This window comes from Mesoplodon mirus, assembly GCF_964341445.2.
Source record: "Mesoplodon mirus genome assembly, chromosome: 1".
Classification (NCBI taxonomy): domain Eukaryota; kingdom Metazoa; phylum Chordata; class Mammalia; order Artiodactyla; family Ziphiidae; genus Mesoplodon; species Mesoplodon mirus.
Genome location: NC_138976.1, coordinates 84,000,817 through 84,027,124, shown reverse-complemented (window position 1 = coordinate 84,027,124; position 26,308 = coordinate 84,000,817). Strand labels below are relative to the sequence as shown.

The following is a 26,308-nucleotide window of genomic DNA, read 5'->3' as shown; positions in this document are numbered from 1 at the left end:
TATTTCATGTGATGCACTAAAGCTATCCGTGTATGGAATAAAAACTAAAATTTTCAGAGCAATGGAATAAGAAACATCAATAAAATAGAATTTTGTGAGAGAATGGAATTTTCCACTGCATTTGTCCAAGTACTTTCAACCACTAATATAGTAAATCTGTTGGACACTACACTATCTTGGTTGTCATATTAGTTAAAATAGAGCCCCATCATTTCTGTTTTCCTGCCCTTTGCCCTTATGATCATCAACCTCTTCTTAGGGCCCTTGAGATCTACACCTTGCTTTTGGCCAGGAAATAACAAAGCCTTTTTCTCCCTACGTTTTCAGGTCTTCCTACTCATTTCAAAACTAGGAATTACTGAAGCAAAAGAATGCATGACCTCTAAAAATGTTTAATGATCTAATCTCTGCGTCCATGAGTGACAGAAGACTGACAGGGAGCACTTTCCCATTCTTCCTAACTAGTGTGTCGGAATACTCTGGGTTTTGGCCAGTCATTTCCCAGGTGTAATGATTAGTAAAGTAACTTCCTGAATTCCATGCAGCAATCTCAGGCTGGGGTCATATTTCAAATGTGGAAGTTTGGATGGTGGGGTTAGGTGGTAAATGAAGGTAGGATTCCTTTCTTTCCTAAACCTTTGGCAAATTGAGTGGGATATATATATATATAATTTTAACTTAAGGTAGGGAAAACATTTTGGAGGCATTTGAGCAGATTAACAGATAGTATTTGTATACTCGTAACGAAAACACTAATTTATCAGGTAGAAGGCAGATGGGAGGAATAAAATGCCAACCTGTATCTACAGTTGGGTTGTGTTGATGATGAAGTGGTATTTATTCAGGGCCAGCCTAGCTTGTCAGCAACATAAGAGCTGTTACCGCACATGACTCCCTGTGTAGCTAAAAGACAATAATAAATTATGTCCTATGCAAACAGCACCGGCATAAAAGTAGAACAAACAGACCCTGCCTCCCGGATTCCTGAAGAATCTTACTCATTCCCTTGTTTGATTCTGTTTTAAACACGAAACTCCTGACATTATCCTAAAGCCAGTGAGATTGAATCTGGTTTGGGCAATTTTATTAGGGTGGATAGGACATAGTTGTTGACAGTCTGTTTTGGGGTGACTGTAAAATGTAAGTATTTTATTTCTCTAATATGCCTAAATGCTTCACATAAATCTTTGTTTTATCAATACCTCATGTGATCCTGTGGAATTCGGGGCCACCCATAGGAAAACTGGGGAAGTATTAGTCAAAGCAGCTTGATTCTAAGAATCACTTGAGGTACATAATGAAATTACAGATTCTTGGACCCAATCCTGGGCTGCTAAATGAGAACCTCTAACAAAGCGGCCAAGAAAGGCACACCCCAGGATGATGTTTATGATGAGGCTGGTGTGAGGAGCAAGGAGCTAAGGGCCTGAGTCAGTAAAAGTCCTGTGACTACATTGAGAGAGCCCAAAGGATTGGTTCACAGGAAAATATATGAATTAAAAATGGCTCCCTAGAGCAGTGCTCTTCGTGTTTCCATGTGCATTTGAATTGCCTAGGATTTGTGGGAAATGCAGATTCTGCTTCAGTAGGTCTGGGGTGTGACCCGAGACTCTACATTTCTAAAAAGATGCCTGATAGTGCCAGTGCCACTGGACTTGAGTTTAGCAAGATCCTAGAGCCATAATTTAATTAATTAATTATTTTTTAAAAAATTTTTTGGCCGTGCGCCGTGTGTTTGTTACTGTATGCGGGATCATTATTGAGGTATGTGGGATCTTTCGTTGCGGTGTGCAGTCTCAGTAGTTGTGGCGTGCGGGCTCAGTAGTTGTGGCACATGGGCTTAGTTGCCCCACAGCATGTGCCATCTTAGTTCCCCAACCAGGGATCGAACCTGCGTCCCCTGCATTGGAAGGTGGATTCTTTACCACTAGACCACCACGGAAGTCCCTAACACAGACAAATCCAAACAGGTTGGAGCTCAGCCAACATTTCTGAATAGCAAATGTTCTACAAGTATGGCTTTGAATAATGCTTATTCTACTGAATCTTAATCTTGTGCTGAGGTACCAGTAAAACCAGCCTTCTCTTGTTTGAGTGACCCAGCTCGGAGTGTCGTGATAAGTGTTATTGTATGTGAAATCTCTTAGAAATGGTGTGTCTTCTTTCAAGCATTTATAAATATGTTGGGGGGAATGAGTTTATGTACATAATGAAAAAAATATTTTGAAAGGAAAATTGTAAGTCTTCTTGTGTCAAAGCCTTCAGTCACTGGAGATAAGATGTATGTGGAGTTGTCCATTACTGTTTTCCTTTGGGACCATATCTTCATTTACAATTCTTAATGGCAAAAAGCTCAGCATTGAGGTTCTTGATGGTTAATACCAATGATGATTTGAAATAATTTTATCTATTGAATGCACATTGTGTATAATAGGAGGTTCAATTTTTTTTAAAAAAAAGCTCACTCTAAATATCTACTTCTTTTGTGGGTGAATTAATTTTTTTGAAGTACCTAAAGATTATTATTATTATGACACTTGGACAATAAATTAAAAGCATGAAAGCTGACCATGTGCATACTTCCAAAAGCTATTGTATTTGAGCATGATAAATTTCATTACCAAGTCAGTGCGATAGATCCTTTGTATTCATCAGCAATATATCCTGAGATCTTTGTGAATTCCCATGTGCACCTTGTAACTGAAGATGCCTTAATGAGAGTAGTGGCCTCAGGAGTGGACAAAAAGGCTCCTAGAGGCATGGAAGCTGGTGATGGGCTGGGCCCACCCAACTGCCAGGTTTCTTGTGTGCCCTCTCGGGAACCTCATCGACCTTGAGATTTGGCTCAGCAGAATTACAGAGTACATGTATTACGGCAATTTTAAGTGGCTAGTGAATAGTCTAAGCCACAAATATCAAATCCACAAGTGTCAAAGGGCTACCATATGCAAACATTAATCTGGACATGAAAAAAATCTGCACCTATATGCACTGCACTGTTTAGTTCTTCATAATGGTTATCTGAGGAGGAGGTACGTGGTACTTCCACTTCCTATGGGACACATTTCTGTACTGCTTTAATGTTTTACCAGTGGCATGCATAATTCTGATGACTTTGTAAGCAGAAAAAAGTTAGTATTCTTTATATCTCTTGAATGCACATCATAGTGATTTTCACTGAGTAGAGCAGTGGACTGTCAGTTGATGATTATATGATTGTCATTTACATGTGCTATTATATATATATACACTATGATAAAGGATTATGTAGCACAGGTTGATTTTGTATATATGTCTCTCCAGTCATTCAACAAACTTTTCTTGAAGAACTAGTATATGCCACGCATAATTATTTTATTTTTTAAGAAAGACAACCATTGCTGACAAAGTGGTTCTCATTGTAGTTAATAAAACTCGAAAAGGCCAGAACATTTCCACAGATGATGTGAGTCACAGGTCTGGGTACTCTGCGGTAATGGGTCCCTTTTCCACAGTTATTCATTCCTCCTTAGCTACCACTTAGAGCAAGCAGATCTGACATCACATCCCTAACACAAATCTCCTATACTTCTACACTGGAATAAAAGGCATTCAGTAGACTCAGCTAAATCCATCTTTAGGAATTCTGCTTGGAGTTAATGATAACCATTAGAAAACACTTATAGAAAAGAACAATAACTTCCTCCTATTTTTCTAGTGGGTTGTATCAATAATAATATTCAGCAGACATTCCTATGTCCAATGAACAATAAAAGGAAAAGTATGTTTTACAAAGTCAGTATTTGAATAAACATTTTAGGAAAAAGGTGTTAAGCTATTTGTTCCTCTCTAAACTATTCTTAATAATAATAGCAAAGATGCCTTCCTTTCCTGGTTTAGGAAAACAAAACAAAAAAAGCAAAAGTATATTTTAAGCAATAGCATGAAAATTTCCAAACTTTCTCAAAGCAAAGTGTTTATTTCATTTGCATCTAATAATAAGTATCAGTGGTAATACATCCTAAGACTGGACAAATTTGTGGCACAACTCCCCAGAGCTGGGCAGTTTGACATTAATATCAAATTGACTGTTGTTTCAGGACTGTATGTTTCACAGCAGTATCACCAGTGATTTGAAAGCATTCTCAGACAAGTTCGGTTTTGATGTCCTCATCCTCTTGGCCAACTACCTGTCGGAGGAGCAGCAGCCCAGACGACAGATCGCTGTGTACTCTGAGAACCTAGAGCTGTGCAGTCAGGTAAGGACCTCCTTGACCCAGCACATTTCACTGCATCTCCCCTCCTGCTGGCTCTCAGAACATGCGGTGGAAGACGGCCATGGACTGCTGACTTAAAGAAATTGGTCCAAGAGATAAGGTCCTAGAGTTTGAGTTTTAAGAAATGTTGGGGGTATTTTGCACATTCTGTTAGTTAGTTAGTTAATGATTTATTTATTTATCAGTGCTTTAATTCAGATTTTTAGTTTTTAGTTTTGATGCTATATTAATTAATTAACTAATTAATTAGTTTTCAGTGCTTTAATTCAGATTTTTAGTTTTTAGTTTTGATGCTGTATTACCAAAAAATCGTCTAAATAGAATTGTCAGTGAGATAAAAGTTGGCCTTTTTTTTTTAATTGAGGTATAATTGACAGATAACATTATATTTCGAGTGTACAATATAATGAGTCAATGTTTGGATATGTTGTGAAATAATCACCACAATAAGTCCAGTTAAAATCCATCACCATACATAATGACAGGTTTTTTCTTGCGATGAGGACTGCTCTCTACTCTTAGCAGCTTTCAAATCTGCAGTACAGTATTATTAACTATAGTCTCCATGCAGTACATGACATCTCCATGACTTGTTTATTTTATAACTGGAAGTTTGTACCTTTTGACTCCCTTCACCCCACATAGGGGCATTTAAAAGAGCCCCATAACCGTTTCGTTTCTAGGCTGAATTCATAAAGAGAAAGATCATATCTTTTTTACCCAATAAGGGCTAGTCCTCCTTTGGGTACCGTTTTCCTTGAGGACTGCTACCTGGTGATAACAAAGTTTAGTCCCTGACTAAACATCTGTTTGGTCTCCAGTGTTTAGTAACTGTGATCTGAAGCTTTAATCCAAGTTAGTTTTTTGACCACAACCACGTTGACACCTTGGATATGTCTTGAGAAAAACATTCATATATGTTTAAAAAAAAAAAAAGTTTTTCTCCGGGTACTAAAATTCTTATTGGGTAATCAGTCAGATCTTCTTGGTTGAGAACAGAGTCTTTTAACCCAAGGCTTTGGAAATATAAGAAATAGACAAAATTAACGAAAATAGGGCAGTGGGTATGCCAAAGCAGGTGTATTTAATAACTAATATGAGAACATATGTAATTCATTATAATATGGATGACATGGACATAGAACGGTTCCATCACTTATCTTTCCTCACTAATGGATTAGACAACTGGTCTACCCACAGGTGGCTAGAGGTGAAGTCTCAACTCCCTTCTTTGACATCCTCACTTTCTGTCCCCCAAGAGATCCATTTCTTGATATATGACTGAAGTCACTCTCCAGCCTCTCTGTGCCCTCTCAAGTCCAGATATGAATGAGCCCCCTTCTCCTGCTTCAGATGCTTTTGGTACCCTTCTGACCCACATACATCTGTGAATTGCATCACCAGCCTGTGGCTTTTTTAGTGCTTTGCTCTGCACTGAGTTTCAAAGCTGAATTTTATCTTTGGTCACTGGTTTCCTAGGGACAGGACTTAGGTCTCCTAAGCCTCCAATACAGTGGTTTGCAAATCACTTTTTGTAGCAAATCAATCTAGAAATTGGTTAATCTAAAACAGACAGAAGTAGAAGAGTGTATGAAGAGGTTAGAAGCCCTTGAGTTGACTCCACCCTGTCTCTCCTCGGTCCCCATCCCAACCCTCCCCACCCATTTGCCCAAGAGACATCTCCTTGAGATCTTGAGCAACACAAAGTCAAGACTGCTCTAGAGGAATCCTTCTTTGGCCATGTGGTCTCAGCTGGTTAAGGGTCAGCCTTTGCAGCTGGACTGCCTGAGTTCAAAATGTGGCTCCATCACTTGTTAGCTGTGTGTTGTTGGTCAAGTTATTTAAGCTTCCTGTCTCTCTATTTCCTCACTGGAAAATTGGGGATAAAAAGTTCCTACCTTGTAGAATTATTGTGAGGATTAACGGAGATAATGCACATAAAACCCTTAGAACGGTGCCTGGCCTATGAAAGCGTTCAATACATGTTAATTGATTATCACTATCTATGTGAGCTCTGTAGTTGTTACTGTTGAGGTTGTTGTTATTACCTCCACTAATCCTATGGGGCCATTTCAAATGCCCAGTGTGCAAAATATCTTCAACATTTCCCCCAAAAATCATAGAGCTACAGCCCAGTTTTGGCCTCACACTGACCATCACACATCTCCCTGCCTTCCAAAGCAGCTTTGTCTGTTCTGGGCCCCGTGTAGATGCTTCCTGGGGCAGGAAGAGACAGTTGGGGCCTGAGTGCCATTGAGAAAGCTGCCCCTGGTTGCTGCTTTCTCTTTCCTACTTTCTCTCTTGCCTTCTGAGGCTTTCAGAGGTTAAAGCAGGTCCTGGCTGCCTGCTACCAACAAGAGCCTTTCTTCTGCCCCATTTTCTCTTATTCCAATACTTTTCCCCTAGTTTTGTCAGCAACCAGCATTATCTCTGGCTTTTGCAAAGTTGAATTTTACTCCTGTTGGAAGATGGTATTAAGTTACACTGAGGAAAGGTTTTAAATGATTTTGGGTTCAACAAAAAGCCAATTTGGTAGGATTAAAGAAAGCATTGGTGGTATATTAAGTGAGACTTTCCATGTTTTATGTTATACAATTCTCAGTTCTCTGTCTTCTTTCTAGACAGATGAACACAGATTAATTTTACATTACAAAAAATTAAGAAAGACAAATTGCAAAGAGCTAAGAGAAACTGAGTGCTCACACAAATCCCTGTGCCTCCCCGACAGATTTGCTGTGAACTGGAAGAGTGCCAGAACCCTCGCCTGGAGCTGGAGCCCTTTGAATGTGGCTGTGACGAGATTCTGGTGTATCAGCAGGAGAACCCTTCAGTGACTTGTGATCACGTGGTTCTCCTGGTCAAGGAAGTCATCAATAGGAGGTGTCCAGAGATGGCCTCTAACAGCCGGACATCCTCCACAGAAGCAGTGGCAGGCAGCGCCCCGCTCTCCCAGGGGTCTTCCGGGATTATGGAGTTGTATGGTTCTGACATAGAGCCACAGCCCAGCTCCGTGAATTTCATGGAAAACCCTCCCGATCTCAGTGATTCTAACCAGGCCCAGGTGGATGTCAACGTGGACCTCGTTAGCCCGGATAGCGGGCTGGCCACCATTAGGAGCAGCCGCTCATCCAAGGAGAGCTCAGTTTTCCTCAGTGATGACAGTCCAGTGGGAGAAGGTGCTGGGCCTCACCACAGCGTCCTCCCAGGATTTGACTCCTACAGTCCCATCCCTGAAGGGGCAGTAGCGGAGGAGCACGCCCCGTCTGGAGAACACGGTGAATCCTTTGACCTTTTCAACTTTGACCCAGCACCCATGGTTTCTGGGCAGTCCCAACCATCTTCCCATTCTGCAGACTACTCCCCAACAGATGACTTCTTCCCCAACAGCGATTCATCAGAAGGACAGCTCTCCACGGGGCCTAAGAGACTTGATGGGATAGGGATGGACGTGTCAAATTATTCATCCAGTTCTCTTTTGTCAGGGACCGGCAAAGATAGCCTTGTGGAATTTGATGAGGAGTTTGTCCAGAGACAAGAAAGTCCCCGTGATAACTCTGAAAGAAATTTGAGCCTGACAGGGTTTGTAGAAGATGAATCTCCTTCACCAGAAAGTCTGGAAAATGTTGGAAGGAGGGTCCCACCAACACCTATGAATAGCTTTGTGGGGAGCTCACCATCCACTGAAGAACCAGCTCTACTCTCTTCAGAAGATATGACCCCCAAAACAGTCACCACGGGTCACACTGGGCCACCTCCAACCCAGGCACGGTGCAGCAGCTGGTGGGGTGGTTTGGAAATTGAGTCTAGAAACGCTGCAGATGCATGGAGTTCTAGTGAACAGGAATCTGTCTTCCAGAGCCCCGAGTCATGGAAAGATCATAAGCCAAGCCCCGTTGATAGGAGAGCCTCAGATTCTATATTTCACCCCAAGACTCTCGACTTCCCAAAGTCAAGTCCTTGGGAGTCAGAATTTGGTCAGCCTGGGCTGGGCCGCAATAATATTCAAGACCAAAATGAGAAAAACTTGCATTTGCAGGATATGTCCCCTGAAAACTCGCATTTGCCGAATGCTTTTCCTCAGGGAACAAACCACCTGATAGAAGACTTTGCTGCTTTGTGGCGTTCTGATCGCTCACCCACAGCCATGCCTGAGCCATGGGGAAATCCCACGGATGACGGGGAACCAACTGCTGCAGCGTCATTCCCAGCCTGGAGAGCATTTGCTAAAGAAGATGACACCGAAGCTTTGAAAAATACCTGGAATCTGCACCCAATGAGTGGTGAGACACCTTCTGTGAGGGACCCAAACCAGTGGGCCATGGCAAAAAGCAGGTTTTCTTTCCCTTCAGAAGACCTCATAGACAGTTCGCCCAGTGATGCAAATAGTGAAGCAGTTCCAGAAATCTGGGGCAAGAAGAACCATGACTCCCGGGATGATATTCTTGTATCTGGAAATCCCACATCTGATCTGGATCATGCATGGAATAGTTCTAAGCCAGTAAAGGATGATCAGAATGGTTTTGTGGATCCAAAAATTAGCGGGAAGGTGTTTGAAAATGTAGATTCCTGGAAACTTTTTGAGGAGGGTAACAAGAAAGGAGGGTCAGATGTCCTAGCACCTTGGGAAGATTCCTTCTTATCCTATAAATGTTCCGATTACAGTGCATCCAACATAGGGGAAGATTCGGTGCCATCCCCCTTAGATACCAACTACTCTACCTCTGACTCTTGTACTTCACCAACATTTGCTGGAGACGAAAAAGAAACCAAAGACAAGCCACTTGCTAAAGAGGCAGGTTTCGAGTCACAAGATGCTAACTGTACCTCAGGGGATGCTGACATGCCTCCTCAGTCCCCAAAGCAGCCACCTAGAAATAGAATTAGTTCAGGTCCTGGGAACCTGAAAATGTGGGGTTCACCTCCCGCAGATGGTAGCTCTGAAATAAATGCCCCTCACAGCCCAGATAAAGATTTACTCAAGGCAGAGCCCACAGATGAGCAGAGCACCTCTGTGGAGGATGACATCGGGGAAAGCAGCCAGTCCAGCTACGATGACCCCAGCATGATGCAGCTGTACAATGAAACAAACCGACAGCTCACACTTCTGCACAGCAGCGCTAACTCCTGCCAGGCGGCCCCCGACAATCTCGACTTGTGGAACAGAGTGATTCTGGAGGACACTCAGTCTACTGCGACCATCTCAGATATGGACAACGACTTGGACTGGGATGACTGCAGTGCAGCTGTGGCCATCACCGGTGAAGGTCAGGCACAAGGGTACATGGCTGAAGGTTCTGAACCCGAAACCCGATTTTCAGTGAGACAGGTGGAACCCTGGAGCGTGGAGTATCAGGAAGCAAATCAGGTAGATTGGGAACTCCCTGCCTCTTCTGAGCACAGCTTGGACACCGCATCCAACAACTCTCACATGCTGAATGAAAAAAGCGGGCAGCTGATCGCGAATAGTATTTGGGATTCTGTTATGAGAGATAACGCCATGTCGTCATTAATGTCACCTGGCCCATCGTATGTTACAGATCCAGAACAAAGCAAATCATCTCCTGAAACTTCCAGCTCATTCGAAAAAATTCAGGACAGTCACATCCCAGACATGCTGGAAGCCTCTGGAGCCAGTGAGTCAGAAACACTTGATCCTGACAAGCAGGACCCATGCAGGAGAACCCCACCAAGTGATATGGCATATTTGGTGACCAGACTTGAGAATTCAGGGCATTTTGCATGCTCAGATCCCTGGAGGGGTCCCAGTTATGGACAAAAGAAAATTGAGAAGGAATCCCAGGGAGCCGCTGATAGGGAGCGCCCCAGTGAGGAGGAGCTGATGGATGGAACCTCAGTGGCTTCTGGAAAAGGGCAAAGTGGCCAGGAATGCCCTTCCCCAGCTGTATCTGATCATCCAGAAATCTCCAATGAATCAGGCAAAATCAGCTCTCTTTCAGTCACTTCCAGTCCTCAAACGGAGGAACCCCAGGAGGTATTAGAGCATGAGAAGGGGTCTTACACTCCAGACCCCTGTGATGTGCAAACAGAGGTGTCCACAGATCACCTGCAGGCAAAAAAGACCTGTGAAGAGCACCTCATGAGTCACAGTAATTCAGGTGAAACTACTGAAATTTCAGGTAGGCTGAATTCCACAATAAGTGTATCTCTACCTGAAATGGATGTGGAGGAAGCTGAAGAACGTAACATTCCGGAGCCGGAGAGAATGAACCAAGACCTACCTTATGGATGTCCCCAAGGACTTGACCTTTGGGATGGCCCTAAAGACAGTGATGTGCAGGTCAACTGCACAAGTTCTGAGATGACTAAGAATCTCGAAGTTAAGAATACTGAAAACAGCCCTCCAGGAGCCAATTTATCAGGAAATGATGACAGAAACAGTATTTCTAGTGAGTATACACATTCAAGTGCATCCAGTCCTGACCTAAATGACTCTTCGGCTGCATTGTCTTCCTGGGACCAAGGACCCAATACTGGGCATCAGAAGGAAAACCAAGATGATTGGAATACACAGAATTACCAAGAATCTGAGCTAATTACTACTGATGGTCAAGTAGAAGTAATTACCGAAATGAAGGGTTTAGAGAAAAACAGAATGGACAAGTTTGAAAAGAGCTTAGGTCACAATGTTCCTAAATATTTAGAGATTTGGAATGACTCAATAGATGGTGATTCCTTTTCCTCTTTGTCTAGCCCTGAAACAGGCAAATATTCTGAATATTTAGATGTATATCAGGAAAGAAATCTAGTGGTTAGCCATCAGGAAAAAAGTGAATGTGATATTCCTGAAACTGCGCAGCAAGAGGACGCCAAGTTCATTTCAACAAGCTCAGGTTCTGATGATGATAGTGAGGGCGATGAAGAGTCAGTGGAGAAAGAGATCCATTCAGCCACTTGCCAGGTTGCTCAGAGTGAACTCAGAGCTTGGGATTCATTGAATGAATCTAATAAGTCCTTGGCCACAGCTGATCCCAAGTCTGAGGAATGTTCTGCCTCTATAGGCAGTCCAGAACCAGCAGAGAATGAGAACAAGTCAAACCCAATCTGTGACAATCAACAAAGCAGCCCTGATCAGTGGAATTTCTTGCCACTAAAGGAGACTGAAGTACAGGTTACAGCAGTGGAGAAGGAGACGAGGTCTTCTCCAGAAACAGGGAGGACGGGAGATGTCATATGGCAAATATCTCCCAAAGCTGAACGAAAGAAGGAAAATGATTCTAATTTGGAAATGGCTGGCTTCTCAGCTGAGAGCACGGAGTGGTGGAATGCCTCCCTACAGGAAGGGCGACCAACTGAGAGGGCATTTGAAGGGGAATCATCTAACTCAAGTGCTGTGCTAGAGCTGAATTCCTCACCACGCCAAAATGTGGGTCCCTGGGGAGTACCCATTCAGGGTGATACTGAATCCCTGGAAACGCACTGTACCAGTCCTTTCAGTGATAAACATGAGTCACACTTTCTGGATAATAATGGGGAGAATGCCCACGAGCAACTTTGGAACATTCAACCAAGGCAGCCAGACCCAGAAGCTGGTCAGCTTATTAGCCAGCTTGTAATACTGGAGCAAATTAAAGACAAGGATTCCAGAGAACAGACCATGTCTTCTGCCAGTGACAAACTCACCTCTGAAATACTTACCCAAGAACAGTGTCAGAATACAGTGCTGTCTGTCTGGAATCAGCCAGACCCAACAGTTACTCACACAGATGAAGATGGATGCGTTATATCTAATGTATCAACTCCTGAGTGTCAAGAAACAAATTGGTGGGGAGAAGAAAAATCACACCCCAGTGAAATGACAGATTCAAGCATTGCCTCTGAAGATTTCCCTGCTGTCAGTTCTTCCACCCAGTTGATAAAGAAGTCAGGCTCTGAATGGGACGACTCTACCCCTAGTGAGGGCCCCCAAGGTGCGTTTGTTCCAGATATTTTACACGGCAACTTCCAAGAGGGTGGGCAGCTGGCCTCAGCTTCACCCGACTTGTGGATGGATGTGAAACAACCCTATGGTGTGAAGACAGATGGTGAGAATCCTGATATACTGACTCACTGTGACCACGACAGCAATTCCCAGGCTTCCAACAGCCCTGATGTATGTCATGATTATGAAGCAAAGCCAGAGATGAAGCAGCACATCAGTGCTGGGATGGGGCCTGAAGGGGAATCCAGTGAGTTATATCCCACTGAGCCAGAGAGAGATGAAGAAGCCAGTCGGGAGCCGGCACAGGAATGTGTCCCATATACTTCAGAACTATCTTCTGAAGACGCAATTCCGCTGCCTCGAGTCGGCGAGCAGGCAAACACAAATGACTCATCTCAACCTGCCTCTCACAAAGGTTCTCCTGAACCTTCCGAAATAAACAAATGTGAAAACATTACAGGTTTAAAAGCATCAGAAAAGGGAGCCAACCCAGATACAGCACCAATTTTGGAACCCACTGACAGAACAATCCCAGTGATTGAAAACGTGGGAACTGATACTTGTGTAACTCACCCAGAGCCAACGGTGGATAGCAACAGCTCTTGGATATCAGAAGACTTTTCTCCTGAGAATCAGACCGATGCAGGGGGCCCGTCGGACCGTGAGCAAGCTTTTGCTACTGAGAATCCTGCCACGGTTCCTGATACTTTGCTAGCCTCGGACACTTGTCTGGATGTCAGCGAAGCTGCCTTTGACCACAGTTTCAGCGATGTCTCAGGTCTCAACACATCCACGGGAACAATAGATGACGTGAGTAAACTGACATTATCAGAAGGAAATCCTGAAATGCCATTTGATGGGGAGGCAGGGAAGCAAGATATCTGTTCCTCTGAAGCCTCGTGGGGTGATTCTGAGTATGAAGTCATGGGCCAAAATATTGATGAAGATTTAATGAAAGAGCCTGAACACTTTGTCTATGGCGGTGACCCTCCCTTGGAAGATGCCCTGAAGCAAGAGCTGGCACCTTACACACCTCCATTTGATTTGTCCTATCTCACGGAACCTACTCCTGGTGTCGAAACCACAGAGGAAGCTGGGACTCCAGAGAATGAGCCTCTGGGGAGCGAAGCCGCAGAGGTATTGCTTTCTGCCCTTCCTGATGAAAGAAACAAGGAAAACCACGCTGAGGCCACAAACAGACAGCCTGAATGCCAACTGGTTGTGCTGCATGTTCATGAAGACCCTGAGTCAGTTCCTTTGCCTGTCAGAGTCGACGCCAACATTGAGTTGTCTCCATCAAACGCTGACTGGGAAGTAGAAACAGATCATTCAGATTTACCAGCAGGTGGAGACATAGGACAACCAAATGGTAAGAAACCTTTCATTCCTCCACCCTCAAGAAACTGCTGCTTTCCTTCAGCCAATGCATTTGTAAAACACATTCTTCCTACCAATGTGGCTGTAGAGGAACTAACTACATTTGCAGTGCATGCTTAACCAAGTTCTGCCTTACCGCAGTAATTTCTACCGCTTGTCTAATAAGTATCCTTGAGAGGGTCTGAGAAAATTAAAACAGCTCTACAAAATAAAAATGTTTTTTAAACTCTCTCTCTTTAGATAGATCATTTGCAAAGATCACAAGTCACACAGTGTGTTAATTAAGCCTTGTTCTCTCCTTCTCACCTTCATCTTCCACTTCTAGGTGCCAGCAAGGGGATATTAGAGTTGGAAGAAGAAAAAATAATTCCTACTAAAGAGCCTGAGCAGATAAAATCGGAATACGGGGAAGAAAGGTACACTGAGAAGAATGAAAATCACCATGCACTAATGGATTACATACTTGTAAAGCACGAAGAAAATTCACCCCCAGAGCCAGAGGCCTGGGAGGCAAGAGAAATCACATCGGAATTAGAAGAGTTTCACATAGATTCCGAAGAAACGGGGCTGCCAGGAACTCAGTTAGCATGGTTCCCAGACACACGTCAACCTGCTTCCTTAAGTGAAAGAAATCATCTTTCTGCAGAGAGAATGTCTTCCAAAGATGGTAAGAGATCATCTTTTGAAAGCCCTAGGCAAGACCAGAGTTGGATGGTCTTGGGCTGTAGTGAGGTTGGTGATCCATCATCGGAGACTAGGGACTCAGGGCCTGGATGGTCTGGCGAGGCTGTGGAGCCAGCCTCTGATCACAGCTTGGGTAAGGGCCCCCAAATGCAGATTCTGGGAGAAATGAAGCCTCTAGAATCTTCAGCACTAGAGGAAGCCTCTGGCCTGGACAGCCAATCATGGAAGAGCCTGAACCACGGCAGGGCTGGCCCCGATACAGTTATGTTGCAGGCTGTCACCCATGACAGTGAATGGGAGATGCTTTCACCACAGTCTTCTCAGAAAAACATAATCCCTGAAACGGAAATGGAGGAGGAGACAGAGTTTCTTGAGCCCAGAACAAGGAAACCAAGAACAAAAGGGTAAGCAAAAAGCTCAGTTTATTTTTTTTCCTGAAAACTGTTTTATTGGAAACTGGGGAAATGGTGAAGGATTATGGAATGTGAAGAATACCTAGATGATAGGAGCTTTGCTTATATTTATTTCAAAGTGTATCATCCATAAAAGCAGCTGCTGGGTAACCATAATGATGATGATGATGATGATTTGTGTACCTTTTCAGCCAAAAAAAGTCCCTTCAGTTTCCATCCAAAGTCTTATACTTACTCTCCTGATACTTATACTTACTTCACCTACTCAATACCTATATTACCCTTAAATAGGCAGTTGGTGCTGGAGGGGAGAGGACACACACATTTATTCATAGTGCAAGGCAGTCTGCACACATTATCTCATTTAATCTTTACAAAAACCCTCAAGTAGTATTATTATCTTTATTTTACATATCCTGGTTGGGGGGGGGAGTTGAGGCTCAGAAAGTTTCTATAACTTGCCTAGAATTAAGTAAACAGAGTGAACACTCTGGGATTCAAAATTTTCCACCTCCAAAGCCTGTACTTTTCCAGCAGACACACTGCCTATCGTATGGAAAAGGTGATTGTGGTTTCATGTAAGCATCTAACTTACTAATAAAGAAAGAGGAGAATCCACAGCAGGCTTAAAATCTTAACGTGAAACATTCATTCCTTAATTGACTGAAAAATTGGCAAATAACCATCAAACCAGAAATACATTCATTCGTTCATTCACCATTTGGTTTTTGAGAATCTGCTCTGGCCAAGTTTCTGGGTAACCAATGGACACTGTCTCTGCCCTCAAGTTTCCAGGTCCTGCTAAAACTGTTTATAGTGGTTCATTTCTCGTTGGTTGCTCTGATAAAGCCCTCCTGCTTCCAGGGACGAAAGGGCATGTTGTGAAAAGTAACCTAAGTAAAGGAGAAAATCATGTTTCCTCCTTAAAATGTAGTAGAGAAAAGATATCTTTTTCCTACTCATTTTTTTTAATTTAATTTTTATTTTATCCCGGGGTATAGTTGATTTACAATGTTGTGTTAGTTTCAGGTGTACAGCAAAGTGATTCATTTATTCATATACATATATCCATTCTTTTTCAGATTCTTTTCCCATATTGGTAATTACAGAATACTGAGTAGAGTTCCCTGTGCTATACAGTAGGACCTTGTTGATTATCTATCTCATATATAGTAGTGTTCATATGTTAATCCCAAACTCCTAATTTATCCCCTCCCCCCCTTGACATTTCCCCTTTAGTAAGTTTGTTTTCGAAGTCTGTGAGCCTGTTTCTGTTTTGTAAGTAAGTTCATTTGTATCATTTTTTTTAGATTTCACATGCAAGTGATGTCATATGATATTTGTCTGACTTACCTCACTTAGTATGGTAATCCCTAGGTCCATCCATGTTGCTGCAAACAGCATTGTTTCATTCTTTTTTTTTTTTTTTTTTTTTGCTGTACGCGGGCCTCTCACTGTTGTGGCCTCTCCCGTTGCGGAGCACAGGCTCCGGACACACAGGCTCCGCGGCCATGGCTCGCGGGCCCAGCCGCTCCGCGGCATGTGGGATCTTCCGGGATCGGGGCACGAACCCGTGTCCCCTGCATCGGCAGGCGGACTCTCAACCACTGCGCCACCAGGGAAGCCCCTGTTTCATTCTTTTTAATGGCTGAGTAATATTCCATTGTTTATATGTACCACATCTTCTTTATCCATTCCTCTGTTGATGGACATTTAGGATATCTTTTTCCTACCCATTTTAGGAGCGTAAAGGACTATACACACTACATACCCACTGCAAGTCAAGGAAGCTGGATTCCAGCCTGGTTCTACCACTACCAGTTACGTATTTTAGGATTAACCCTAGGCTTAAGTTTCCTCATCCATAAAATCGGTGCGTTGGGCAGGAGGATCTCAAGGCTTCCTTCATTATTGAATCCTGTGACCTTAATTTATGTATAAATAGAAAGTGTCCAGGAGAGCTTTGTCATTCACATTTCTCCATGAAAGGGACAGAGAAATCAGAAAGCATAGCAGGGGTATATTGAAGGTTAGCAAAGTGCCATAAAGAGTTAAAAGCTGTGCCATATTCAAGTTCAGCTTCATAAATCCAGACATTTTAAGTTGGCCTAATCTTTCTTTCTTCCTGTCAAGCTATTTCCTTCCAGAGGGACCTCAGATCTGTTATCAAAAAGAGAGTAGCAGATGGATCCCAGCAGCCCTGCCGGCACTGTTATAGATTGAGCTCAGAACACAGGCAGCCTCGAGTTGGCTGAGCTATTATTTGGCTTCTTGTCTGCATTTTGCACATGCCCCTGAAACCCAACAGATGACAGTGTTCAATTGTGCCACTAGCCCCTTTTCTTTTTTTTCTTTTTCTTTTTTTTTAAAGAAGATGTTGGGGGTAGGAGTTTAGTAATTTATTATTTTTGCTGTGTTGTGTCTTCGCTTCTGTGCGAGGGCTATCTCTAGTTGTGGCAAGTGGGGGCCACTCTTCATCGTGGTGCGCGGGCCTCTGACTATCGCGGCCTCTCTTGTTGCAGAGCCCAGGCTCCAGACGCGCAGGCTCAGTAGTTGTGGCTCACAGGCCTAGTTGCTCCGCGGCATGTGGGATCCTCCCACACCAGGGCTCGAACCCGTCTCCCCTGAACCGGCAGGCAGATTCTCAACCACTGCGCCACCAGGGAAGCCCGCCCCTTTTCTTTTAATGAGACTTCTTTGCTCATCTCTTTCTGCTCAGCCCCTGAAGTAATGGAAATCTTCTCACAGTTGGGGGAGAGGACAGATTTTCCCGCCGGATTTTGTGTTACCTTTTGCCTAAATAATTTACTCTGAAGTATTTGAAAGCTTTTCTCTGTGCTAGATTTTGGGAGGGTGCAGAGTTACCTAAAACAGTAGTTTTCTAAATGGGGCCCTAATACCAGCAGGCCTCATCATCACCTGGATACTTGCTAGAAAGGCATATTACCTGCGCAACCGAATCAAGAACTCTGGGGTGGGACCCAGCCATCTGTGTTTCAACACTTCCTCCAGGGTATTCTGATGCACAGTAGTTTGAGGACCGCTGGTCTAAAACTGAGTCCCATCCCTCTAGGAGTTTACAGTTTAATATGGGAGTTAAACATAAGTGAAAAGGTAGATAATAGTGTGATAGTTAAATCAAGATAGTTGATGACCAATGTCAGGTTAAATATAAATAGCTACCAGTTAATGGGCATTTGCTCTGGACCAGGTACTAAGCGTTGTATATGCAGGGTCTCACGTTACCATGGCAACTGTATGAGGTAAGAATTACACAAGAGAGGAAACTGATGTCCAGAAAGTTTGAATCACTTGCTCTGGTTTATAGTTAGAAAGTGAAGAAGCTGGGATTTGAATTTGAGCCTCTCTATGTTAATAAGTTAAGAGAGAGGCATCTGTATAGGATACTTTTATGGAGGAGGAACGAGGATGGCTTATCATCCAACAGCATCAGGAGGCAGAGTGCCCAGGGCCCACGATATTTTAAAAGGCCCATGAGAAGCTTTGAATTTCTTTCAAAATTAAAAGAAAAAGTGATTATATTCCTATGTGGATTATATTCCGGTGTGGATTATATTTCTTTCTACCAATGCAGATGTGAAGCAAATTTTTAGGTTTTTGTTTTGTTTTGTTTTGAGTGACAGAAGGAGCCTGTGAAGGCAAAAGTGCCTAAGGTCCACAAAAATCATACTGCGGTCCTGAGAACTGCAATTTGAGACAGGCATTAAAGGAAGCTCATAGTCTGGAAAGGTGGAGAAAGGGGGTGAGAGGCCAGCCAAGTTAACTGAGGAGAGTAACATAAAGAAAATCCTGGAGACAGGAAGGTGGTCACAGAAGCATTATGATAATAAGATAGCCATATCCTCCAGACCAAAAACCTGGAGACATCTTCTGATACATAATCTGATTGTAGGACCAAAATCAAGACTGTCCTGAAAAAAAAAAATTAAAACCTGGTCTTCAAAAATGAAAGTAGGCTGATAGTATATGCAAGATGACACACTATCTACAAATTGCCTTCTTGCCCTCACATCAGCTAGCCACACCTCCTCTCAGCTCCCACACTGTTTTGGAGAGCAGTAGGCCATATTCTCAAAATCTGAGGGAGCATTAGAAAGACACCTTTTCTCATCGTACCTCACCTACTGTCTCTTGTTAACAAAACTTGTTATGAGTGCTGGGAGATAAACAATCTCCCTTGAGATCTTCAGCACTGTGTTCTAGTTCCCTAGGATCAATCTCCCCAGAGGCTTTTGCCAACAGCTTGGTCATCCTCCAGCTGTAGACCTGCCAGCTAAGGAGTGCGCGCCAATACCCCATACAGTGATGCATATGCCTGATCTTTCCTATGTGGTCACAGAGAACATCTACAGAGTCATCTGCAGCACACAGACTTTTCGTAAAACAAAGAACCATGTATGTATTTACTTTAAGGAAGGCATGGTTGCAAGAATGTCATGTGAAGAAAGGGTAATTGTGTTTTAGTCAGTGTTCTCCAGAGAAACAGAACCAACAGGAGAAATATGTATGTCTGAGAGAGAGAAAAGGGAGGGAGGGAGGGGAAATTGCTTTAAGGAATTGGAATTGGCTCACACGGTTTTAGAGGCTGGCAAGTCTGAATTCTGTAGGACAGGCCAGTAGGCTAGAAACTCAGGCAAGAGTTGTTGCAGTTTTGAGTCAGAATTCTGCAGGGCAGCAGGCTGGAAACTTAGGCAGAGTCTCTATGTTGCAGGTTTGAGGAGAGTTCCTTTCTTTTCAGGAAACTTTCAGACTTTGCTCTTAAGGCCTTCAACTGATTGGACGAGGTCCACCCACATTCCAGAGGGTAATCTGCTTTTCTCAGAGTCTTCTGATTTCAGTGTTAATCACATCTAAAAAATACTTTCACAGCAACATCTAGATTGGTGTTTAACCAAATAACTGGGCATAATAGCCTAGCCAAGTTGCCACATAACATTATCAGAGGTTATATGCAGAAGCCCGAACTACATGCTGAGAGAGCATGGAACCATTAACGTTTGTAAACTCACCATCAGAATTATATAAATACATGGCTATACAAATATATTGGCTTTCTATAGGTGTGGGGCAAGGATACAGCTGTACGGGGTGATGGAAGGAAATAATTTCCAAGAGGACTAAGAAAATTGACAATACTTGTCCAACCTTTGTAGATACATGCAGCAGAGGGCGGTGGGGGAGGAAGGAGGGAGAGGGATGGAAAGGAGGGGGAGCTCTTGTCACATGTACGTTTGAAACAGAGTATTTAGAAGTAACCTAATCCTTATATTTATGGAGCTATATCTTTTCAAAATTTTTTTATTAGAGTACGGTTGATTTACAATGTTGTGTCAGTTTCAGGTGTACAGCAAAGTGAGTCAGTTATACATATACATATATCCACTCTTTTTTAGATTCTTTTCCCATATAGGCCATTACAGAGTATTGAGTAGAGTTCCCTGTGCTATACAGTAGGTTCTTATTAGTTATCTATTTTATATATAGTAGTGTGTATATGTCAATCCCTTTGTCTCCTACTTCTGTGAGGTGAGTTATTTGGTACTCCCTAAAATAAAAATGACATTTAAACACAATAGATTTCATATTCCCCGTGACCTGCTTCTTATGGTGATCTCTGTGCATTCTTTTTTTCTTTTTAAATTAGTAATTTTTGGCTTTTTTTTTTTTCTGTCTGAGAAGACTATGGAAAAGAATTTCTTTCTCCCTGTGAGTGACACCACTAGAAGATCCTTTTATGTTTTTCATGAGACCTTCTGAAATCAGCTTTTTCTGTCTATGACTTTTGGCTGAGGAGTTAGTACATTGGGTCTTACACCCATGTGAATGCTGGAAATGAAAAACGGGTAAAGGGATAATCTTTTGACTTCTTCTCTCGAGGCTGGGTAATGATATATTTGGGCTGTCAGAAGAATCACACTCTTTGAGCACACACTACCCGCCCCTCTCAGTTTTGCTGTTTGAATGGGCTCTATCCCAGTTCCAAACATTTGCCCTTTCTCCAAGGTAAATTGATACTCTGTAAACTACAGTGTTCCCTTGTTTATTCACTGTTTTCTGGCTTTGCCCTGAACCAAACCTGGAAGACCAAACTTGGCACTGACTCTGTGTTCATTTACTTTTGTAATAATATTTTATCATTTGGTGCATTATATTTGGTGACTAGGTGCTGATAATTAAGTATCATCAAAAGTCCTTTAAATTGTTACTTTAATTCAGGACTTAAATCTTTTTTTTTTTTTCCCCAAAAGAGCCTATTTTGGTGTCTCTCCCCACTCCCATCCCACTCCCACCCCAGCCGCCTCTGCGCCTCTGGCCAGTCCTTCCCAGAGCAGGCTTCCAATAAGTGCTGGCAGATAGACAAATATGTTATGTTCTTGGGTCCATCCAATTTCCATTTGAGATAGACATGGCAAGTATTATTATCCCATTTCATAGGTGAACAAACTGACTCAATAAGTGAGCTGTTTAATATCATCCAGAAATGAGAAAGTGGTAAAATTGGGACTTGAACTTAAGTCTTCTCTCTTCTAGCCCAGTGCTTGTCAATTAGACAGATAATTTTTTTGAACTTCTGTAGGTTGATGTGTTTATTCCTGGTCTCCCATTGTCCCATGTAAAAGTACATCAAGTTCAATAGCCAAAGTTTCCCAAAGAGAGATTTTTTTTTTTTTTTTTTTTTTTTTTTTGCGGTACGCGGGCCTCTCGCTGTTGTGGCCTCTCCCGTTGTGGAGCACAGGCTCTGGACACGCAGGCTCAGCGGCCATGGCTCACGGGCCCAGCCGCTCTGCGGCATGTGGGATCTTCCCGGACCGGGGCACGAACCCGCGTCCCCTGCATCGGCAGGTGGACTCTCAACCACTGAGCCACCAGGGAAGCCCCCAAAGAGAGATTTTGAGAATAACTGAGTCAGAACTCACCTCTGACTTTCACACTGTCATGTGACCTACTGAATTCTTTTCACGCTTGGACACGCATTTCCCACCTCAGCAAATCCATGACGGCTCCTGCTGTGTCAGTAAGCTGCTCCCCATCTGTGATGTGTGGGACCAGCTCCAGTGGCTGGAGGCCAGTGGGAGGCGAGGGAATCAGGCCTCTCAATGTACATTTAAGTTTTCTGCATATCTATAGATATGGTGTTTGTTTGCGGTGAGGAATTTTATAGTGAGAAAAAGCCACGCACACCGAGACGAGGTGGTACAACTCAGCTGTCTTGTGGGAGGAGCACCCACAGAGGAGCCCTTTTGTACTGTGTTGGCTTCTAGCTTGAGGAAAAATCCAAGGTACTTCTCCAGCTGGAATAGCGAAACGTCAAAACTGATGTGAGAAAAAAAAAAGACCTTTATGAAAACTGATGGCATTTGAGGAAGATAAGAAGTCATGGCTTTTGAAAGCAAGATGTACTAGCGTATCAGGAACCCAGCAGGAAAGAGCTGACACGTTCGAATAAGGGTAACTGGAGAAATATTTAAGAAAGGGAGTATTTACAAAGATGGTGGCAACTTGTGAGGAACTCACAAGGAATAGTGTGATAACCCAGGAACAGTCACAGAACAGCTGTTATTCCTAGGCCTCAGGGGATGAGGGGAGGTGGTGATTCCCAGAACCCAGAATGAGAATTTTGGCTAGAAAGGGCCATCCTACAAGGAGCTGTGACCTACTATTGAGGGACATAGTCAGCCTGAGGCCTTCCCACAGGAAGGAAGCCTCCTTCCTTCCTCCTCTGATCTCCCGCCAGGGGCCCTCATTGGTTAAAACGAAGAGGAATTTAGAGGGTGAGGTGAGGGAGCCTCCCAGGGAGGAGAGCAATGTGGAAAAAGTAGGAAAGTGGACCTGAGGAAGCAAACAGAAGGTAGGCAGCACCGCTGGCTTAACTGGAGAGTGATGGAAGCTCAGGTTCTGAAAAGTGGACTGAGTTATATAAACATACAGGATTCGTTAAGTACTCCTCCAGTGCACTGGAGGATCTCCAATCTGTTTTTCAGATACATATGAGAGTTCCTTTAGAACAAAGGCTGTCAAAAATGCAATCTAAGATTGGGTCACCCTTTGTAGAAATCCAAGCTATACCAACGGAGGAAATTAGAATGTCACCTTCCCTCCATTTTAACTGTTGGTTAAAGGATGTGGCTTTTTAAAATTTTTCAACATAAGAGAGTTTGGTTCTAGGTAATGGCTGGGGAGTAAATTTGTTTTTAAGTTTTAATTTTTTAATTTATTTTATTGAAGTGTAGTTGATTTACAATGTTAATTTCTGCTGAACAGCAAAGTGATTCAGTTATATATATGTGCATGCTCTTTTTAAAAAATATTCTTTTCTATTATGGTTTAGCACGGGATATTGAATATAGTTCCCTGTGCTATACAGTAGGGCCTTGTTTATTCATTCTCTATATAATAGTTTGTATCTGCTAATCCCAAATGCCAAATCGATCTCTCCCCCTTGGCAACCGCAAGTCTGTTCTCTATATCTGTGAGTCCGTTTCTGTTTCATAGATAAGTTCATTTGTGTCATGTTTTAGATTCCACATATAAGTGATATCATATGGTATTTGTCTTTCTCTTTCTGACTTACTTCACTTAGTACGATAATCTCTAGGTCCATCCATGTTGCTGTAAATGGCATTATTTCATTTCTTTTTATGGCTGAGTAGTATTCCATTGTATATATGTACCACATCTTCTTTACCCATTCACTTGTCGATGGACATTTAGATTATTTCCATGTCTTGGCTATTGTGAATAATGCTGCTATGAACATAGGGGTGCATGTATCTTTTCGAATTACAGTTTTGTCCAGATACATGCCCAGGAGTGGTACTGCTGGATCATACGGTAACTCTATTTTTAGTTTTCTGAGGAACCTCCGTACTGTTTTCCATAGTGGCTGCACCAACTTACATTCCCACCAACAGTGTAGGAGGGTTCCCTCTTCTCCACACCCTCTACGGCATTTGTTATTTGTAGACTTTTTAATGACTGGTGTGAGGTGGTACCTCATTGTAGTTTTGATTTGCATTTCTCTGATAATTAGCGATGTGGAGCATCTTTTCATGTGCCTATTGACCATCTGTATGTCTTTGGAGAAATGTCTATTTAGGTCTTCTGTCCATTTTCTGATTGGGTTGTTTGTTTTTTTGTTATTGAGTTGTATGAGTTGTTTGTATATTTTGGAAGTTAAGCCCTTGTCAGGCATATCATTTGCAAATATTTTCTCCCAGTCTGTAGGTTGTCTTTCAATTTTGTCTGTGGTTTCCTTTGCTGTGCAAAAGCTCATAAGTTTGATTAGGTCCCATTTGTTTATTTTTGTTTTTATTTCTATTGCCTTGAGAGACTGACCTAAGAAAACACTGGTAGGATTTATGTCAGAGAATGTTTTGCTATGTTCTCCTCTAGGAGTTTTATGGAGTCATGTTTTATGTTTAAGTTCTTAAGCCATTTTGAGTTTACTTTTGTGCATGGTGTGAGGGTGTGTTCTCACTCCACTGATTTACATGCGCTGTCCAACTTCCAGGGAGTAAAATTTTTAATTCACTCCCTTAAACTATCTGAAATGTTGATCAACTGAGAATCAGAATTTATGGTAGATTGAGTGAAAAATATGTAATGCAAATGGTCCTTTACATGTTCCAAAATGTGCCCTGGATTAAGCCCAGGCAGCAGAGAACTATGTACCTGTACCATGTTGCAGAGGATCCCACACAGCTTCTTTATTCTGTTTTGTTTTTGTTGTAGGTCATTGGTTTATCTTAATGGAAAACATTAGGTCAGCCCAGTGAAACTCATCTCTATGCTAAGGATATTACTGAGACCATGATTTTCTAATCAGAATGTCTGTGCTCTCATAAGCAAATCCAATCCAATCTCCATCTTGACTATTAGTTAAATAATGTGACTTTATTTAATAACATTTATGTAATTGACCATGTTTATCCCTTTGAGTTGACTCCTTGGAATTTTATGTTTCACAGCCAAGTTTATCACTTACTAGTATCAAATGTATAGAATTCCGGAATTTGTATTTTATTGTATTACTCTAAGTCTTAATTTCGTGTTGTGATCCTGTCACTCTTTTTTTTTTTCCCAGCTATTTTTTTTTTTTTCTTTGCGGTATGCGGGCCTCTCACTGTTGTGGCCTCTCCCGTTGCGGAGCACAGGCTCCGGATGCGCAGGCCCAGCGGCCATGGCTCACGGGCCCAGCCGCTCCGCGGCATATGGGATCCTCCCAGACCGGGGCACGAACCCGTATCCCCTGCATCGGCAGGCGGACTCTCAACCACTGCGCCACCAGGGAGGCCCTTTCCCAGCTATTTTTAAGTCATATGGTGGTAGTGGGTTTTTATATATCTACCAGCTTTGTCTTAAAGTGGAAGTATAAATAAGCACATGTATCCTCTTCATAGAAATGTTCACGTTTCCCCTGAAGAGACTTTTTTATTTTCTTGCCTCTTTGCTCTTATCTTGGCACCTCTTCTAATTCCTTGCTCCTCCATCTTGTTTCCTGCATATTGAAATTCCACTCTTCACTTAAGACCCAGACCAAATGTCTGTTCCTTCCTAAAACATTCTCCAGTCTTATCAAACAGAAGGAATCCCTCCATCTCCTGAATCTCATTGTACTTTTTGTGGCCATCCTCACATTCTGCCTGTTATATTTACTAGAGATTCTCTTAACCTATCTGGATGTAAGCCACTTGAGGCTTATACATCTTTATATCCCAGACTACCTTAAACAGCATTTATACTGAAGTTGTAACTTAAAGTCAAATATAAATTGAAAGAGGGACAGTGAAGTCATTTAGATGGGTGAATTTTAGAAACTTTAGTGCAGTATTCAGTTTCCCTCTACCATGGGAAATAATTTAGATTTTCCTAATTGAGACTGGCCTATGATTTTCCTTCATCACACAGCTCTTGTCTGGTTTAGGAGTCAAAGTTGTACTGACACCATAAAACAAACTAGGGAGCCTTCCTTTTCTTCTCTTCTTCGGAATAACTTGTATAAGCCAGGGGGTTTCTCTAATATGTGAGAGTTAGGTAATATTTATAGAATTGTCTGTGCCTATTCCTTATTTGGGGGATAGATATTTTACTAGTAATGTGATTTCTTAATGATTACTGGTCTGTTCAGGTTTTCTAATTCTTTCTGCATCAACTTTGCTATTTAATATTTTTCTAGAAACTTGTTCATCAAAGTTTTCAAAGGTTTTGGAATAAAATTGTTCGTATTCTCTTACTAGTTTTCAATCTCTACTATATCTGTAGTAATATAATTCTTTTATTCCTAATATTATCTATTTGTATTGTCTCTCTTTTTTCCTTGTTCAATCTTTCTAGAGATGGGTTCATATTATTAGTCTTTTCTAATAACTAGATTTGGTTTCATTAATTTTTTCCTTTTGTTTTTGTTTGCTTGTTTTCTACTTTATTAAATTTTGCTTTCATGTCTTTTTTCTCCCTGATATTAATATTGCTGTACTGGCTTTCTTCTTGTTCGTATGTTTCGTGTTCTTTCTATTTATCTCAGAGGTCCCTGCTTTTGCCACTGAGCACCAATCACCATTTACTTCTGCCAACATGTCCATAACTGAACTACAGGTTCATGGAGTGCCATGATACAT

The 26,308-nt window shown here is 42.4% G+C and overlaps 1 protein-coding gene across 4 annotated transcripts in view; it reads left to right on the top strand.

The window, feature by feature from the left end:
- PRUNE2 (prune homolog 2 with BCH domain) overlaps positions 1 to 26,308 on the top strand; it is a 270,984-nt gene that overhangs the window by 167,463 nt on the left and 77,213 nt on the right. For all 4 annotated transcript variants that reach the window (XM_082614415.1, XM_082614414.1, XM_082614413.1 and 1 more), the window contains exons 7-9: positions 4,080 to 4,238; positions 6,985 to 13,564; positions 13,898 to 14,660. In XM_082614415.1, the coding sequence (XP_082470541.1) occupies positions 4,080 to 4,238; positions 6,985 to 13,564; positions 13,898 to 14,660 (7,502 nt within the window). The remainder of the gene's footprint in view (positions 1 to 4,079; positions 4,239 to 6,984; positions 13,565 to 13,897; positions 14,661 to 26,308) is intronic.